Genomic DNA, 20585 nt, shown 5'->3' with positions numbered 1-20585 from the left:
TGGATGGCTGCAAATGTTCTACTTTTAAACTCGTAGAAAACAGAGATGCTTGTTCTAGGTCCCAAGAAACAAAGAGATCTTCTGTTGAATCGGACAATTAATCTTGATGGTTGTACAGTCGTCTCAAATAAAACTGTGAACGACCTCTGCGTTACTCTGGACCCTGATCTCTCTTTTGACGAACATATCAAGACTGTTTCAAGGACAGCTTTTTTCATCTACGTAACATTGCAAAAATCAGAAACTTTCTGTCCAAAAATGATGCAGAAATATTTATCCATGCTTTTGTCACTTCTAGGTTAGACTACTGCAATGCTCTACTTTCCAGCTACTCGGATAAAGCACTAAATAAACTTCAGTTAGTGCTAAACACGGCTGCTAGAATCTTGACTAGAACCCAAAAATTTGATCATATTACTCCAGTGCTAGCCTCTCTACACTGGCTTCCTGTTAGGGCAAGGGCTCATTTCAAGGTTTTACTGCTAACCTACAAAGCATTACATGGGCTTGCTCCTACCTAGCTTTCCGATTTGGTCCTGCCGTACATACCTACACGTACGTTACGGTCATAAGACGCAGGCCTCCTTATTGTCCCTAGAATTTCTAAGCAAACAGCTGGAGGCAGAGCTTTCTCCTATAGAGCTCCATTTTTATGGAATGGTCTGCCTACCCATGTGAGAGATGCAGACTCGATCTCAACCTTTAAGTCTTTATTGAAGACTCATCTCTTCAGTAGGTCCTATGATTGAGTGTAGTCTGGCCCAGGAGTGTGAAGGTGAACGGAAAGGCTCTGGAGCAACGAACCGCCCTTGCTGTCTCTGCCTGGCTGGTTCCGCTCTCTCCACTGGGATTCTCTGCCTCTAACCCTATTACAGGGGCTGAGTCACTGGCTCTCTGGTGCTCTTCCATGCCGTCCCTAGGAGGGGTGCGTCACTTGAGTGGGTTGAGTCACTGACGTGATCTTCCTGTCTGGGTTGGCGTCCCCCCTTGGGTTGTGCCGTGGCGGAGATCTTTGCTGGCTATACTCGGCTTTGTCTCAGGATGGTAAGTTGGTGGTTGAAGATATCCCTCTAGTGGTGTGGGGGCTGTGCTTTGGCAAAGTGGGTGGGGTTATATCCTGCCTGTTTGGCCCTGTCCGGGGGTATCATCGGATGGGGCCACAGTGTCTCCCGACCCCTCCTGTCTCAGCCTCCAGTATTTATGCTGCAGTAGTTTATGTGTCGGGGGGTTAGGGTCAGTCTGTTATATCTGGAGTATTTCTCCTTTCTTATCCGGTGTCCTGTGTGAATTTAAGTATGCTCTCTCTAACTCTCTCTCTCTTTCTCTCTTTCTTTCTTTCTCTCTCTCTCTTTCTTTCTTTCTCTCTCTCGGAGGACCTGAGCCTAGGACCATGCCTCAGGACTACCTGTCCTGATGACTCCTTGCTGTCCTCAGTCCACCTGGCCTTGCTGCTGCTCCAGTTTCAACTGTTCTGCCTGCGGCTATGGAACCCTGACCTGTTGACCGGACGTGCTATCTGTCCCAGACCTGCTGTTTTCAACTCTCTAGAGACAGCAGGAGCGGTAGAGATACTCTGAATGATCGGCTATGAAAAGCCAACTGACATTTACTCCTGAGGTGCTGACGTGTTGCACCCTCGACATCCACTGTGATTATTATTATTTGACCCTGCTGGTCATCTATGAACATTTGAACATCTTGGCCATGTTCTGTTATAATCTCCATCCGGCACAGCCAGAAAAGGACTGGCTACCCCTCATAGCCTGGTTCCTCTCTAGGTTTCTTCCTAGGTTCTGGCGTTTTTAGGGAGTTTTTAGGGAGTTTTTCCTAGCCACAGTGCTTCTACACCTGCATTGCTTGCTGTTGGGGTTTTAGGCTGGGTTTCTGTACAGCACTTTGAGATATCAGCTGATGTAAGAAGGGCTTTATAAATAAATTTGATTTGATTCAAAGTTCTTGAAATTTTGTGTATTGACTGACCTTCATGTCTTAAGTAATGATGGACTGTTGTTTTTCTTTGCTTATTTGAGCTATTCTTGCAATAATATGGACTTGGTCTTTTACCAAATAGGTCTGTCTTCTGTATACCACCCATACCTTGTCACAACACAACTGATTGAAGAATCTAAAATCTAAAATATATGTTGATTTGTTTAACACTTCTTTGGTTAATACTTGATTCCATATGTGTTATTTCATAGTTTTGATGTCTTCACTATTATTCTACAATGTAGAAAATATTACAAATAAAGAAAAACCCTTGAATGAGTATCTGTGTCCAAACTTTTGACTGGTACTGTAGGTAACAGGAGCTTGCAGGTCACCAGTCCACCCCTGTGGGCAATGAATTAGATAGTTTTCATGGTTTCTGCTGTCCCTCTCATATTTGATAGCTGGCAACAGGCTGGTTTTCTGTACAGTACTTTGACAGTAGTGCTTATCTTACTGTCTTGTTTGTCAACTGGGATTGAATCTCCAGGAATGTGCTGTATGTTTACTTATTCTCTCATGTGAAGAACTCTCATATCCTCTTATTGAGGAAAGATGGGTTGTGACCTGACCAGAAAAAACTCTGGGCAAGAGTAAGGCTAGGCTATATCTATGACCTGACAAGAGCAAATTACTGGCCCTAGGCCACCTACATCTGATATGCATCCTCATTATCAGGCAGAGCCATGATGATGCATTAGGTAATATGCTATGATGTAGAATAAAATAGTGTGTGTGAGTAGTGTGTGTGTGTGTGTGTGTGTGTGTGTGTGTGTGTGTGTGTGTGTGTGTGTGTGTGTGTGTGTGTGTGTGTGTGTGTGTGTGTGTGTGTGTGTGTGTGTGTGTGTGTGTGTGTGTGTGTGTGTGTCCATAATCTTAAAAATACCTAACAGAAACAGAATTGCAAGATTTAATGGACATTGATCTGGGTTTGCAAACATTCAAGGAGTGGGACACAAGCCCGGACCCTTATAAGAAATCCTGCTACGCCCTCCGACGAACTATCAAACAGGCAAAGCTTCAACACTGGACTAAGATTGAATCCTAATTCACCGGTTCTGACGCTCATCGGATGTGGCAGGGCTTGCAAACTATCACGGATTACAAAGGGAAACCCAGCCGCGAGCTTCCCAGTGACGCAGCCTACCACAGGAGCTAAATGCCTTTTATGCTAGCTTCGAAGCAATCAACACTGAACCATGCGTGAGACCATCAGCTGTTCCGGACGACTGTGTGATCATGCTCTTCATAGCCAATGTGAGTAAGACCTTTAAACAGGTTAACATTCACAGGACGCGTACTCAGTGTGTCTTCACTTATATTTTCAACCACTCCCTGACCCAGTCTGTAGTACCTACATATTTTAAGCAGGCCACCATAGTCCCTTTGCCCAAGAACACCAGGATAACCTGTCTAAATGACTATTTACACTCACATCCGTAGCCATGCAATGCTTTGAATGTCTGGTCATGACTCACATCAACACCACCATCCCAGACACCCTGGACCCACTTCAATTCGCATACCACCCCAAAAAGTTAACAGATGACGCAATCTCTATTGCACTCCACACTGGCCTTTACCACTTGGACAAAATTAACACCTATGTGAGAATGCTGTTCATTGACTACAGCTCAGCGTTCAACAACATAGTGCCCTCCATGCTCATCTCTAAGCTAAGGACCCTGGGACTGAACACCTCCCTCTGCAACTGGATCCTGGACTTCCTGATGGGCCGCCCCCAGGTGGTGAGGGTAGGCAACAACACATCCGCCACGCTAGTGAACTTCTGCACAACTCCAACACCATCCTTAAGTTTTCAGAAAACATTATGGTGGTAGGCCTGATCATTGACGATGATGAGAAAGTGTATAAGGATGAAGTCAGTGTGGTGCCAGGACAACAACCTCTCCCTCAACATCAGCAGGACAAAGGTGCTGATCGTTGACTACAGGAAACGGAGGGCCGAGCACACCCCCATTCACATCGACAGGGCTGTAGTGGAGCGGGTTGAGAGCTTCAAGTTTGCCGGTGTCCACATCACTAAGGATCTATCATGGTCCAAACACACCAACACATGACAATGCCTCTTCCCCCTCAGGAGGCTGAAAAGATTTGGTATGGGCACTCCCATGGGATCTTCAAAAAGTTCTACAGCTGCACCACTGAGAGCATCTTGACAGGCTGCATCACTGCTTGGTATGGCAACTGCTTGGCATCCGACTGCAAGGCGCTACAGAGGGTTCTTCGTGCGGCCCAATACATCACTGGGGGCAAGCTCCCTGCCATTCAGGACCTCTATACCAGGCAGTGTCAGAGGAAGGCCCTAAAAATGGTCAAAGACTCCAGCCACCCAAGTCATAGTGTTCTCTCTGCTACCACATGGCAAGCGGTACCGATGCACCAAGTCTGGAACCAACAGGACCCTAAACAGCTTCTATCCCCAAGTCATAAGACTTGTAAATAGTTCGATAAATAGTTAACCAAATAGCTACCCGGACTATCAGCATTGACCCTTTTGCCCAATTCTTTTTGACTCATCACATACGCTGCTGCTACTGTTTACTATCTGTCCCTTTATTCCTAGTTATATGTACCGTGCATTTGGAAAGTATTCAGACCCCTTCCCTTTTTCCACATTTGTTATGTTACAGCCTTACTCTAAAATTTTTGAAATTCATTTTTCTCTCATCAATCTACACACAATACCCCATAATGCCAAATCGAAACAGGTTTTTAGAAATTTTAGCAAATGTATTTTATTGAACCTTTATTTAACTAGGCAAGTCAGTTAAGAACAAATTCTTATTTACAATGACGGCCTACACCGGCCAAACCCGGATGACACTGGGCCAATTGTGCGCCGCCCTATGGGACTCCCAATCACGGCCGGTTGTGATACAGCCTGGATTCGAACCAGGGTGTCTTTAGTGACGCCTCTAGCACTGAGATGCAGTGCCTTGGACCGCTGCGCCACTAATTAAGGTAGTTAGCCACAGCTATAAGATCAGAATACATAAAGGTTACACAAAATATCTCACCCTGCTGATTGAGCCTGCCAACCAATATTTGTTTGCTCCAGTGCTTGACTTGGGCAGGAGCTCACCGGAACTGAGTACCAGTACCTAAAATGTTCGACTGCTTCAGTTCCTGCACCTCCGATAAAATATTGGTTTAAAACTATTGCAGAGTTCCTGCACCTAAATATAAACAGTACTGGCACACAAAATGAGTACCGGCACCAATTTCAGTCCACGTCAAGCACTGGTTTGCTCAATAGAACCAAGCTTACAAATGCATGCCATATCAGTGTTTATTGGTCAGTGCAACCCTCTTGCAAGACTAAAAAGATAGGCCCATAATAACACATACTGTATATAATTGGATCATTCCCTCTCTATTGTAGTTTCTTCATCCCCCTCACTTCCTCTCATACCCAAGGATTATCATCTCATATCCAATTTGATATAATGAACCATGTAAATCATTATGTTTATGTCATTTATGCGGTTAAAATATCCAGATTTTCATCATTCCCATCATAACAACCTATTATTTTACTGTCAATGGTAATGTGATGACGTCGGTTCAAAGATGATGGGAGGATGGAGAAAACAGACAGACCAACCACTAGGAAAAGAGAATGGGTGTTAAAACCTCGCGAGAATATTAGTATAATGGAAGAGTAGGCACACTGCAAGTTTGGAGTTGCAAGAAAAGACATCTCCAAAAAGTAACAACAACAAAAGATGTCCGGACGGTCAGGTCGCGCGGAGACACGAAGTCGTGCTAAAGATGATATTAAAAAGGTGCTGGCAGCAATTGAAAAAGTGCGTAAATGGTAAGTAAAACCGCGGGGATTACGTAAATGAAATGTAAACATCTGCAACGCCACACATCAAACTTCACTCGTAAAATATTGGAAGGGTTGGTGAGTGATTGAAACAACAGCCAATAGAGAGACTGGGCTGCCGAAGCCCGGTAATGCTATGGGCGGAACTAACGGAATTTTTCACAATCTGTCAAAATGGCTACACTTGTCCATATGTTGTTACAATATTACGCATTCTGATATAACTGTGACCCACATTGAACATATCCATCGTCCATCTGAGCAGTTTCCCTCGGCGACTTTCAGGAATATTTGGCAGAAAATGCACTTGCACATATAAATAAAATAATATCACACACAGGCTATTTACATAGCCTAGCCCTATGCATAGCCACCAGTAAATGAGCCAACGCCAGCAGAATCTTTGGTTCATGCTTTTGATTACTGAATGTAGTAAATCTATTCTCTGTTCTGTTACATTCATTTTCAGGGAGAAGAAGTGGGTAACAGTGGGAGACACATCCCTACGAATATTCAAGTGGGTGCCTGTGACAGGCACTAAACCGGTATGTTATCTTATAATGCTGCGTCTGGCCATTATATGGTTCATGAATTTAATGGATTTGTGTATGGAACTACGCTGGCTCTATTTTACTCTCTCTCCTCTCTTTCAGGTATACCGGAGCAAATCCATAACTGGAGAGGTTCGAGGTCTAAAAGATGTGGTGTTGGAAAACTCCAGCTCTACCTTGGATTTCCAAGGTGACTGACTATGAGCAGCACAAGCAGCACTGTATTTGGAGCAGGTTTTAGAGCACTGCAATACTCTATATAACAGGGTTTGGGGCAATTCTGTGGAAATTCACTCAATGCAGATTAAAACAATTTTACATACTTTTTAAATGGAATTTCAATTTACCTCCTGAATTGAAAATGATATTGATCTGAAACCGTTCAAGACTGCTCCTGTTCTCTTCAAAACAGATGAATGCAGCAACCAGAGTTTCCTGTCTGATATCTACCAGCCCAAAATGGACAGCAGCAGCTCCAGCTCCCAGCATGCCAGTGAGGCAGTCAGTCCTCTTCCCCACACCACAACCCTCCGCACGACCGAAGACGCTCAACCACCCATGCTGGGCCAGGAGAGTGTGGACGGTACAGTTGGCCTAGCATACTACACCATCACACTGTACCCATGTAGGGCGAGGAGCTTTTCCAGACCCTGTAACCTGACTAGGAAAAACTCTGGGCCCTAGCTATTATGTCACTCATGTAACATGAGGTATACTCTATTGGCTATATTACAGTTAATATCTCAATGCCTTTTAAGTGTTTCACTCAGTCTATCACTCTATATGCAGAACCATCCCAGCCAGCACATGAAGTTGCTGATGAGCCTCCAACATTGATCAAAGAGGACCTGGTTTTGCCCCTTGGTGTCTGAGTAAAAGCTCCATGCACAGAGGTTAGTTGTTATCTATATTAATAAAGGATATTACCTTTTTTATTTTCCTGCAATTTTTATTATTGATAACGGCTTCAGCTCTTAATAATATGAAAGAAGTCACCATAGTCAATTTATTTAAATACCAATATTTCTAACAGGAAGAAGAGGGATCAGGAGCCCCTCCACTGAAGAAGGTTTGCACTGAAAAAAAGGCTGTACTGAGATAACTAGTTGATTGGATGGACATGCATGCATCCCATGCACTTGCTTTATTGAAGGCTTCAAATGGGACATACGAATAACTGCCAAAATAATAGAAACACTTGAGTAAATGAGGGATACAAAGTATATTGAAAGCAGGTGCTTCCATACAGGTGTGGTTCCTGAGTTAATTAAGCAATTAACATCCCATCATGCTTAGTGTCATGTATAAAAATGCTGGGGCAGGCCATTATGGCTACCATGGAAATGCCCCTATGGTACTGTATGACAATACCAAATGATGCAATTTCTTGTGGCAGAATGTCGCCACCCTCCGATAGAGTTCCAGACACTTGTGGAATCTGTGCCAAGGTGCATTGAAGCTGTTCTGGCTCGTGGTGGCCCAACGCCCTACTAAGACACTTTATGTTGGTGGTTACTTCATTTTGGCAGTTATTTGTAGATAGATGATTATAAAATATGCATTTCTGTTAATCAAGTTATTACAAATGGAATACATTTAAAAAGAACGTTGAAGTTATTGTTTTAACAGTTTTAAGTTGTTTTTTAAAATACAATTTTACTTTCTCTGCTTTGAAATGGAATCTTAAGCCGTTTAATGCGTTACACTGTACATAAAGTCGTGCTCACAGAAAGTGCCTATTGCTCTGAAATATACACTATTTATTTTCTGTCAGGCAAGTGTCTCATATATTATGCTATTTGTATAAGTTGCACAGATATAAATAATTATGGCCCCTATTCAATCAAATCAGTTTGTTAATCCTGAGGGATGAAGTGGAGCACATCTTAATTCATGTTCGGTTGAGTTTCTTTTGTTTCACAATGTTAGTGCTGTTTTGTTAAATATATTTATCCAAGCAGCACAGGAAGTATGAGGGGAAACTTATTACGGTCACTGGATTTGATTGAATATGGGCTGAAGTTTTTAAAATCATTTTTTACGTTTGTACTTTGCTTTGCAAATAAGATTAGAAAACTGTTTGTCATGTCTATCCTTTTTGATATACTTTATCTTGCTTGTTCAATTTTCATAGGGCATTGAAAGTGAATGGTGAACGAGGTTGAAAGGTAGTTAAAGACCTTGGTGTAAATACACTTGTATTGTAATTCAGAGAATGTTTCTTATGGTCATGCTCTCAAGTGCTTATTTTTGTGCTGCAAAAGTGATGCACATGCTGGAATATACGCTGCTCCATAGTAAAATATGGTTGTAGATATTGTGTTTTCTGTTTGCAGTGTTTTGCATCTTTTGACTCCCATACTCTCAAATAATTGGCTAAAATATTTTTCACCATATAGGATGACCACTTGACCTGGTTGTATTTTATCAACACTGTTTCATGGAAATTATTGGATTGCAAATCCATGGCCTTGAGCCCTCAATCTGTACATAGAAGGGTTGGGCCGTGACTGACCATAAGTCTCCAGACTTAGCACTGTGGGTTTTTAACAAGTCCATGAAATTGACACCTGATAGAGATTATATAATTATTCTTGGTTGAATGTTAAAATCCATGGGAAGTAAGAAACTCCTATCACTGTAGGAAATTTAATTTCAGTATAAATTCTTGTGAAAATCTGATTTTAGTGTTTTTGTTATTTGTAAAGAATACTATTTTCCTGTCATACTAAACATTTTCATGAGAAATATTCCATTGCTTGTTATTGAATGTAAGGGATAGTTCACTCAAAATAAAACAAAGTGGATTATAGGGGAATAAGGTGACTTTTCAAAATTGTAATGCATAGAATGTCTTCAGACAGGGATACTGAATCTAAATGCAACGGGACATTGTCAAAAAATCTTTTCTCTTTCTAGAAGGGGCCCAACAATGTCAATATATTTGACAGTTATGGAGGTGACCAGCCCACCCAAGCAATAGAGCAGTGGTTCCCAACCTTTTCGGTTACTGTACCATCAAATTAATTTTGCTCTGCCAGGAGTACCCCTGAAGTACCCCCACATGTGCATTTTACCAGTAGGCCTATGGTCTCATGAGTCTTCTCAAGTACCCCCTGTGGAAAGGCCAGGTACCCCCAGGGGTCCTAGTCTCCTGGTTGGGAACCACTGCCATAGAGCCCCACAGCGAATGCATCATAAAACCTAGCGGTCAAACGGAAATATTTCCCAAACCTTTTTTTTCACCATTAATTTTTTCCATAGGGCATTTTAGAACCACTTCAAACAAGGTCTGTGTCTCATGTAGGCTTTCCCTGGCGTGACGTTTTGATAACCATGTAAACTCTTGTCAGACAAGGTGACTTTTAACAATATATTTGGCTCTATTTACTCGCCGATTCGAAAATGCTAATTAGCATCAAAGTAGACATGCAAGACAACAAGCTCCTGCACTTAATTTCTTGCTGTCAGCTAGCTAGCTACTAGCAACCTTGATCCAAAACAAAATATATATTGAACATTTTCATTTACTGTTCCAAATTGTATATGACTAATAGTTGTCTTATTTATGCATCTGGTCTTGTGTCGTGTACAGAATACTATTCTAGTAGCAGTCAGATATTTGCAATGTGCCATGAATACTAGGCAATTTTTTTGCAAAGAAGCTAGCTAACCAGCTACGTAAATGAATACTAGCAACATTCCCTTATTTTACAAGATCCTCTTCTCCTTCAGCCAGTGGAGGTCTATATTTAATCCCTTAACATTTCTGCCAACTATATGAATGAGGAGAAATCTATTTCAATTAATGGTGTCAGAATGCACTGCTGTATTAAAGCAATTCAGAACTAACTTGTGGACATGTTCTGAAAATTCTTGCAATTCAAAGCGAGATTAATTAATTGCAGAATGTATACATAATCATGAATGAATAAGCATATTTGTTTGACAAGAATGCACCTAGTCACCCATCAATCACTTCAAACAACTGAACTCCAACAATTACATTGTTTTAAAGAAATGAACAATGCATACATAAGCCTTTAATACATAACAAATAAACATCTTACTTAAAGTAAACATTAAACAATTTATTAATCAATGCCACAAACCTGGGACATCGAAGATCACCATATGAACGAGTATTACTATCAGAGAGCGCACAGATTCTTCTGCTTTTCCATTTTAGAAATTAGACCAGCAAAAATAACACAATGTAAAACAGCGTATTGTGATTTTTGGTGGGTGAGAAACAACTGGATGCGTAAGGTAGGTTTAATATAAAATACTAGGTCAACTCCGGCAGAATGAGAAACAAAACAAGGAAGCCATGCCTAAACACAGCTATATCAACAGCCTTCTTGTCAATGTAATGTTGCTGCTGTCAATTGTGAGCAGAATATTTATCACTGCATTCAGTCGGAACCCCAGAAATAGCAGGACAGAATTACACAGGTGAAAAAAGGTAACAAAAACAGTACACCACAACACTTTTAAACCTTTTTTTTTCATTCTGATTTTTTAAATTGAATATTTAAAACATACAATATACTTGAAGGGAAGCCGCTCAACAACTACATCACAGGGAAGCCGCTCAACAACTACATCACATTAGTCATCGAAAAGACTCCCATCCAGAGCGACACACAGAAGCAACCAGGGTCAACGGCCAGCTCAAGGGCACGTCGACAGATGTTCCACAAAGTCAAATTCTCAACCGTCGTCCAAGATCCCCCTCCCCACAGTTACCCAAGAGCTGCCCCTCAACCACCCGAGACCCCTCCCTGAGAAAGTAAGATTTTAAAATAATAATAATTCCACCCCTCCCCCCCAATAACCAGGAAAAAGAACAAAAGAGAAATAAGAGAAAGACAAAGGAAAAACAGAAAACAACAATGCAAAAAACAAAAGACATCAAGGACAACAAAAAATCATAACAAGCAAGGCCAACTGAATATGTTTGAGTGCATATATGGCCCTATTTACATGTGTGTGTGTCCATGTATGTGCACATGTGTGCATTTGAATGAGAGTGTGTATATGCATGTGTACAAACACCTGCACGGCATCAGCTTCAGGCAAACCGGCATTAGCTGTAAAAACCCTGCCCCTCAGTGTCATTCAAACTTACTTTTTGTTATGTTTTATTTTGACTTTTTATACTTTTATCTTTGACCGCCACTCTATCCCCCGCCCAGCATCTCCACTCCCAACCCTCAGCTTCCCTCAGCCCATCCCACCTATCTCTGCTGGCCACTTTTAAACATGTTACTTAGTCTAGATTTTATCAAATCAGGAGAAGAACAAGTTAAGGAAGCAGCATAGAGAAAACGGGTGGCACAGGACGCACTGGGCTGTGAAGGCACACTGGGGATACAGCGCGTAGAGCCGGCGCAGGATCTCCTGGACTGAGGAGGCGCACTGGAGACCAGGAGCGCTGAGCCGGCACAACCCGTCCTGGACAGATACCCACAGAGTTGGCACAGAACGCACCGGGCTGTGAATGCGCACTGGAGACACAGTGCGTATCACCGCAAAACATGGTGCCTGACCGGTCACACGCTCCCCACGGTGAGTACGGGGAGTTGGCTCTGGTTCAAAACCTGGCTGCGCCAACCACCCCGTGTTCCCCCCCCCCAATTTTTTTTTGAGGCTGCCTCTCGAGCTTCCGTCGTGGCCGCGAACCCCGGTGTCGTCGTTGTTCCTCCCTCGCTGCCTCCGTCTGCTCCCATGGAAGGCGATCCTTTCCAGCCAGGATCTCCTCCCATGTCCAGGATCCCTTACCGTCCAAGATATCCTCCCATGTCCAGGATGTCTGCTCCTCCTGGCCACGCTGCTTGGTCCGTTTGTGGTGGGATCTTCTGTCACGTTCGTCATAATGATTGGACCAAGGCGCAGCGTGGTATGTTTCCATCCTTTTATTTGGAATAGAAAACTCAAAGGGAAAAAACAATAACGCGAACAAACGAACCGTGAAGCTCAAAGTAGTGCTCACAGGCAACTATACCTAGACAAGATCCCACAAAGCACAATGGGGAAATGGCTACCTAAATATGATCCCCAATCAGAGACAACGATTAACAGCTGCCTCTGATTGGGAACCATACCAGGCCAACATAGATATATAATTCCCCTAGATAACCCACCCTTAATCGCAACCCGACCTAACCAACATAGAGAATAAACAGCTCTCTATGGTCAGGGCGTGACACAGAGACACTTAACATTGCCACATTCAGAAGCTTCTCTCACCTACAGTAACCATTGTTGTGACTTTACTTTCATTAATCTGATGACTGTTATTTATTTAATCAACTAACTACATTTAATTGTTACCCAATGTCACGATCGTTATATGGTGGAAGAGAGGAGGACCAAGGCGCAGCGTGATATAAATACATTCTTCTATTTATTATAACGTAACGAAGAATACTTAAACAGACTTACAAAACAACAAACGACCGTGAAGCTATACTACGACAAGTGCAGACACAGGCAACTTACGCAATGACATAGACAATCACCCACGACATACCCAATGAATATGGCTGCCTAAATATGGTTCCCAATCAGAGACAATGATAAACAGCTGCCTCTAATTGAGAACCAATCTAGGCAGCCATAGACATACAAACACCTAGACAAAACCCCATAAACATACAAAACCCCTAGACATGACAAAAACACCTACATCCCCCATGTCACACCCTGACCCAACTAAAATAATAAAGAAAACAAAGATAACTAAGGCCAGGGCGTGACACCCAATTAAATTAATCATGCAACAATTAACTCATTAGGATTTGTGGCACCACGGAAGAGGTTGTTTAAAGAGTTACCATCTCCTGAATTAAACTCTAAAGGTCTTTACCTATCACATCCATTAAACAGTCTACGTATTAATCATTACCTCTTATCATATCATCATTCTGAACAGTCGTAACCTCATGCATCTGAAAAAAACAGCCTCACTCATGATTCAGTACTACACAAATTGGTTTAATAATTTATTTACTAGCTAACTAAATAATAACACAGACTAAAAATACACCCTTTACATGAGACAAAGGTTCCTAGTGGACTGACAAAATATGGCGGCTTATACACAACGAACGAAGTGGGTTGGGGAGGAGAGAGAGAGAGAAAAAGGGACATTTATCATGGATACATTTTAGAACTATTCTCACATTAATCATATATTTTGCACACGAACCGCCACCCATTTGGAATATGAAATCATTCATGTATTTACGTGTGAGTGCCTTTATTCTCCATTTATCTCTGTCGGAACCAGGCCTTCTTAGGAAGGATGTGAGTTGGCCTTTCAGCAGCACGCTTGCAAGGCTCTGATTGTCTGAAATGGTCCGGATCCATCTCTTCTACTGTTCTTCACTCTGGAAGATAGCTTTGGTGATGAGCAAGATTCCCATTGGTGATGAGCGTAGTAGGATAGTCTCACTTAGATTCGCTTTTCTCGATATCTGACTTAGGACAGATAATCAGTTGTACCAGTGATTGTCTGAGGTGAGCTTCTCGCCTCTTCCTCCTCGTGTTGATAGTCAGGATTTATAGTCGGGAAAACTGTCTGTGAAGAAGCTTCTTTGAAGATAGGCTAGCCAGCCGTATCTATGGTTCCCCAGTGAGGTGATGAGAGTAGCGTAATACGATGGTTTGAGCAGAGTAACAGGTTGGTCCTACTTAAATTCGTTTTTGAAGATACTTTACTTAGGACAGCCGTACCAGTGATTTTCCGGGAGGTGAGTTTATCGTCTCCACCTCGACTTGAGATTCAAAGTTCAAACCATTTTAAACACGCAGCTCCAGCTTCACGCTTTTCTGGTCCCATGTGTTAATTCATAACCCATCATTTATAACTTTTGCACGAAACTGGCGGTTCTGGCAGGCTGGCATGCTCCATGACGTCACTCCGGGGCGGTGTGCAAAGTTATGGAAACAATTATCTGTTATAACTTTTCAAATCACATCCCTCTCTTAACAAAAACACGTTCATAATTTTCCATATTACATGCACAACCCATAGTATGTAAACTTCATCCATGTAGTGGGTATACTTTCCAAGTTACAGTATTTCCTTTATAACATTTTTAATGACATCACAAAATAACAAACAAAACAACATTAGTGTTCTATAGATCGCCTCTGACCATTCCCCACATTCTACGTTAGAAATATTGTCCAGTATTCGCTTTTGAACGTGTTAGAGTTTCAGCGGGAACAAGTCTGTTGAGACAAAGCACATTCCTTTGGTGAATTTTGAGAGCACAGGCCTGGATCTCCCTTGATTTACAACAGGACGTGAGTTGTTAATCCCCACCAGTTATTCACTGTGTGTGAATGATGGAAGAGTCTTACCCCGGATGTAGGTCCATTTCAGTGTGTGTGGTCACTTAGGCCTGCACATCAACCAGTACTGGGACCATTGGAGACTTGGTATGCTTGCTCTCAGAGTGCTGCTTGAACGTCTTCGGGTTTGTATTTACTCTATAAAGGTCAAGTACAAAATGGAGGAAGTTAACAATCTGTGGCTTAGATTGAATTCAAAGTTGACACAAATGATAAACTAAGCAATATGATGCAAAAAACTACTATACATATGAAAGACTGTACCACACAGGCCAGTACAATAGCCTACACATAGAGAGTAACCTAAAAGCACATACAGTACCAACCAATACTACTCACCCAACAGACAAGGCAGGTGTGGACCAGTGCTGCCTTGGCTGCAGTCTTCTGGTCCGTAGCTACTCCGTGCTTCTTAGCAGCGGCCGGTATCAGTCAACAAGTTCAACTGTACCCATAGTACAGAATAATGACTTAAATGGGTGGACAGCTCCAGATACAAATAGCAGGAGTGTGTATAAGCTTTTGTTCCAGCCCAGTTCATACCTGATTACAAAACATAGCCTATCGCGGTGATTCATTATTTTGATTATTTAAGTCAGGTGTTAGAGCTGGGCTGGGACAAAACCCTTCACACACTCCTGCTCTTCAGGACTTCCTGCAATGACTGAAACAGACCAAATCAGGAGCACAGTGTTCCAGGTTGAAACAGCTTACCTAGTTGAGAGGTAATAAGACTCAGGCACACCCATTGGTTATGGAATAAAAAAGGTGCAAATAAGGTTTGCAATTTGGTATCAATAACATGACAGTAATTCTACCTAAAAAAAAGAACATGTGAATACCAATTCATTTAAAACCCACCATAGCAGGCAGGACTAAATAACGTTACATAACCTTGCCTACTAGCTATACTAATGATATGCTTTCCAGAGGGTAACAGCAAACAGATCAATTCCTTCCTGTAGTAAAGTAAGCATACTGTTGACTCAAGAGAGGATGATAATAAATCCATCTCTGAAACCTCTCAAAAAGCCAGACCAAAATCAGTGGTGTAAAGTACTTAAGTAAAAATACTTGAAAAGGGTATCTGTACTTTCCTTTACTATTTAACATTTTGACTACTTTTACTTCCCTACATTCCTAAATAAAATAATGTACTTTTTACTCCATATATTTTCCCTGACACCCAAAATGACTTGTTACATTTTTAATGCTCATCAAGAGAACATACCTGGTCATCCCTACTTCCTCTGAAGTAGATCTGAAGTAAATTATGTTTGAGTGTTGAAGTTTGCCCCTGGCTATCCGTTACTGTATTTTTTTAAATTAATATAAGAATTTTAAACTATTTATACTTTTATAAGTATATTTAAGTAATTACATTTACTTTTGATACTTAAGTATATTTAAAACAAAATACCTTTACTGGGTGACTTTCACTTTTACTTGAGTCATTTTCTATTAAGGTATATTTACTTTTACTCAAGTATGACATTTTGGTACTTTTTCCACCACTAACCAAAATAATACAGCAAGCTAGGGCAGCTACAAGTCAAGTAGTAATGAAGTAGGTTACCCACCCCTCACCCACAGACCCCAAAACATACTCTCAAGAACGCCTAGTGTCACCATCTAAGTTATATTGATAAAAGCAAAGATTATGGATATACTGACAAAATACACATATCTCCACCCTAACAATGGGAGTGATTTTCCACGAAACGCCACAGCGGGCTGTCTCAGCTCCCGCTTATCCTTTCTTTGGTGGATTGGTGGATACATCTCATTAGTGTAATGTTTTTTAAATTTTTTGATGAGGGTTGTTGACGTCAACCGCCAGTATTCAACGGAGAGAAATGCTATACTACTAGCCTCACGACATTAAAATGCATAGTCATCTCGAGACAACTCTGATATAAAGTATTTTGTCTCACAAAGTACACTATTACTACACTTGTAACATCTTAAGCATTACAAAACTTCTATCAGATCAAATAAACCTCACATAGCAAATAAGCCATTCATTTTTTTGTTGAGGAAATTTGACACTCTGTCATTGACCTCCATAAAAAAATTCTTGCTGGGTGGGCAAAACAAAAAAAACTCTCTCTTCCTCTTCGATAATAGTCACCTTGTCTGAGAGAGATTTACAGTTATCAAAACGTCACGTCAGTGTAAGCCTACACGAAACACAGCCCTTATTTGAAGTGTTTCTAAAATCGATTGGAACCATTTCCGTGTTTGATCGCTAGCTTTTATGAGTATTATGACATACTGTGGTTCTCTATTCAAATCCTGATTATGGTACTTACACTGTAGATACAACATTATTACATTATAATGTGGTTGATGGAATTTTATAGTATGGTAGCAGCTGCTACAGTACAATATATTTTTTCATTTGATGACATATAAAAATATTCAAAGTGTCTGGGTCTTAAATAGGACTAGAGTGCCATCTGCATACACCATCGACATTGGCTGTGTTCGAGAGCATCAATACCATGATGTAGCATGGGTAAATTGTGACTGACCGACTGATCTACAAATAATATTGAGCAGTTATTTAGAATGCAAGCCAGGTGATTTGTAGATCAGGCAATCTCGACTTGACTTGAAAGTCGGCTGTAATAGAGCTCGCCAGCTTGTAGTCCTAAAACCCGGAAATTAGCTACCTCTGGTTCATTCAGCCATCCCTACAGGAAAAATGAATGGGAAAATAATATGGTTTTGGAATAAATGTCAGAAAATAAGGTTGGAGGTAAACACAGACTTAGAAGATCTTATACATTTTGTCCTATGAGATAATCTTCATCAGCTAATATCACTTTCTGTGAATTTTGAAGAAATTATGTAATAATAAAAATCACAAAGGCTTCACAATTCATGTTAACTGAATGCTATTATCTCACAGAACAAAACGTATAAGATCTCAAGACAAAGGAGATGATTGTGGACTACAGGAAAAAGAGAATCGAGCACGCCCCCATTCTCATCGACAGGGCTGCAGTGGAGCAGGTGGAGAGCTTCAAGTTCGTTGATGTCCACATCACCAACAAACGAACATGGTCCAAGCACACCAAGACAGTCATGAAGAGGGCACGACTGTCACACCCTGATCTGTTTCACCTGTCCTTGTTATTGTCTCCACCCCCTCCAGGTGTCGCTTGTTTTCCCCAGTGTACTTATCCCTGTGTTTGCTGTCTCTCTGTGCCAGTTTGTCTTGTATGTCAAAGTCAACCAGTGTGTTTTTCCCGTACTCCTGCCTTTTATATTCTCTTTTTGCTAGTCCTCCCGGTTTTGACCCGTGCCTGTTTCTGGACTCTGTACCCGCCTGCCTGACCATTCTGCCTGCCTTGACCTCGAGCCTGCCTGCCACTCTGTACCTCCTGGATTCTGAACTGGTTTTGACCTTTTGCCTCTCCACGACCATTCTCTTGCCTACCCCTTTTTGGATCTATAAACATCTAAGACTCCAACCATCTGCCTCCTGCGTCTCACCTTGTGCCCTGATAACAACAAAACGTATTCCCACTCAGGAGACTGAAAAGATTTGGCATGGGTCCTCAGATCCTCAGCAGCACCATCGAGAGCATCCTGACTGGTTGCATCACTGCCTGTTATGGCAACTGCTCAGACTCCGATCGCAAGGCACTACAGAGTGTAGTGCGAACGGCCCAGTACATCACTGGGGCCAAGCTTCCTGCCATCCAGGATCTCTATACCAGGCAATGTCAGAGGAAGGCCCTAAAAATTGTCAAAGACTCCAGCCACCCTAGTCATAGACTGTTCTCTCTGCTACCGCACGGCAAGCGGTACCGGAGTGCCAAGTCTAGGTCCAAGAGGCTTCTAAACGGCTTTTACCCCCAAGCCATAAGACTCCTGAACACCTAATCAAATGGCTACCCGGACTATTTACATCCCCCCGTTTGCACCGCTGCTACTCTCTGTTGTTATCATCTACGCATATTCACCTACATGCACATATTACCACAACTAACCGGTGCCCCCCGCACATTGACTCTATACCGGTACCCCCCTGTATATAGTCTCGCTATTGTTGCTCTCTAATTACTTGTTACTTTTATTTCTTATTGTTATTTGTATTTTCTAAAACTGCATTGTTGGTTTGGGGCTCATAAGTAAGCATTTTCACTGTAAGGTCTACACCTGTTGTATTCGGCGCATGTGACTAATATGATTTGATTTGAAACCTGTGTTAACCTCAAACATCATTTTCGTGTTTATTCCAAAACCCAATTTTTTTCATCATTCATTTTTCCCATGGGGATGGCTGAACCAAAGATGGTTTAGTATAAAGATATGTAGAAACTGCTTCTCCAATATAAATCCCTATTCGCGATGTCATGGCGATGTTGGCTTGCTAAACTCATGCGCAGAAACACGTCATCGGGTGTAAAGGTCTATCGCGCCAAACTGCGCATGTGCAGGCCTTCAAATCAAAGGCACTCCTCAATATGAAGTTGTTTTTGCCGAAAATTAAAACTTGTTCGTTTGTCACTTGCACGAGGTGGGAGTAATAACATGTTCAGCTACTTAAGGCATTGGCTCGAAACTATGTTGTGCCTTTACATTTCAAGAAAATTAACAACTAAGGAAGGATTTTCCACTTTTTCACTCATTCCCTAAACCCCGATCTGCCGAGTTTTCATCGCTAGAGTTCCCGAATGTGGCTGAACAAACCAGAGTTAAGTCATTTCCGGGTTTAGGACTACAACAACGATTTTTTTTTATAACTAACCCAAGATAGACCACGGCCTGACGTTTCAAATCGAAACAAATGAGTCATAGTGGGCAAAACAAGCAAAGAGGGAGCGAGATTACTCACTGCCTGACAATTTCTTTACAGCCCACGTTGCTAAACCACGCCTCTAATAGGATATAAGCGCTCGGTCAGGTAGTGACAAATGAACAATTAAAATCAATAAATCGCGTGTCCAAAATTGCTTGTCATTTGAAATAATGTGTTGACACAACAGCGGCAAATCAAATTATACTGGGGTTAAGAATCTGGCTCCATGACGTTTCATTCCGGAGGAGGGTACCATTTTGTCTCTACTGTTTCCAACCGTATTTCAAAGATTGTTATGAATAAACCAAGATAGACCACAGCCTGTCGTTTGAAACGGGAACAAATTAGTCACATTGTGAAGAACAAGCAAGGAGGTGGGCACGATCTAGAGATCCTATTCGCGGATTCTAGTATAATTTGCATATTTCTGTGAACGAACGCCTACTCAGTGATGTGCGAGTGTGCAATAACTCAATTCGCCTTTGTACTCCTTCTAAACAACGCAAGCGGATGCTTCACATTTATACATCCGGTGAAATATCAGCCTCCTTGTTCTATTTGTGATAGAACTCGCCAGTTTGTAGTCACGGATAGAACAAGGAGACAGATATTTCACCGGATGTATGCGTATGAAGCATCCGGTTGGCGTTTCCACTCCCTACCAAATATGATGAGAGGAAGCCCAGTGGCCGGCAGGTGGAGAAGATGGAGCAAGATGGATTTTGGCCGAAATTATGCTAATTTTCTCACCGAAGAAACATTTAATCTCAATACAGTTTTCTGTGCTCAAAACTAAAATATGTTACGAACAGAGTGGACTAGGTTTAGTAGATTTGACCCTTTGCCAAAGTTTATTTAAAAGATGGCGTTGTTTAGAAGGAGCGCAAGGGCGAAGTGAGTTACGGAAATATGCAAACACATGCTAGAACACGCCAATAGGATCGCTCTTTGTGAGACCAATCGAAAGCGAGAGGGGCGGGATAAATCTATACGACGCTGTTTGCTGCCGGGGAAA

General features: G+C 41.8%; 1 protein-coding gene across 1 annotated transcript; it reads left to right on the top strand.

Moving 5' to 3' along the window:
• The first annotated feature begins 5654 nt into the window (after positions 1-5654).
• LOC120018301 (B-cell CLL/lymphoma 7 protein family member B-B-like) lies at positions 5655-9075 on the top strand. Its single transcript, XM_038961430.1, has 6 exons — positions 5655-5830; positions 6312-6387; positions 6496-6583; positions 6806-6976; positions 7183-7286; positions 7427-9075. The coding sequence occupies exons 1-5, from the start codon at positions 5739-5741 to the stop codon at positions 7263-7265; spliced, it is 510 nt and encodes a 169-aa protein (XP_038817358.1). The 5' UTR covers positions 5655-5738; the 3' UTR covers positions 7266-7286; positions 7427-9075.
• The last annotated feature ends 11510 nt before the right edge of the window (positions 9076-20585 follow it).

This window comes from Salvelinus namaycush, chromosome 23 (genome assembly GCF_016432855.1).
Source record: "Salvelinus namaycush isolate Seneca chromosome 23, SaNama_1.0, whole genome shotgun sequence".
Classification (NCBI taxonomy): domain Eukaryota; kingdom Metazoa; phylum Chordata; class Actinopteri; order Salmoniformes; family Salmonidae; genus Salvelinus; species Salvelinus namaycush.
Note: the sequence above shows the minus strand (reverse complement) of the source record. Positions and strands in the feature narration are given on the sequence as shown.

Excerpts from the sequence above, each read along its gene's own strand:
- LOC120018301 (XM_038961430.1), top strand. The coding sequence starts at position 5,739 with ATGTCCGGACGGTCAGGTCGCGCGGAGACACGAAGTCGTGCTAAAGAT. Across the intron at positions 6,388-6,495 it reads CTGTGACAGGCACTAAACCG|GTATACCGGAGCAAATCCAT; the intron begins GTATGTTATCTT and ends CCTCTCTTTCAG. Across the intron at positions 6,977-7,182 it reads GGGCCAGGAGAGTGTGGACG|AACCATCCCAGCCAGCACAT; the intron begins GTACAGTTGGCC and ends CTCTATATGCAG.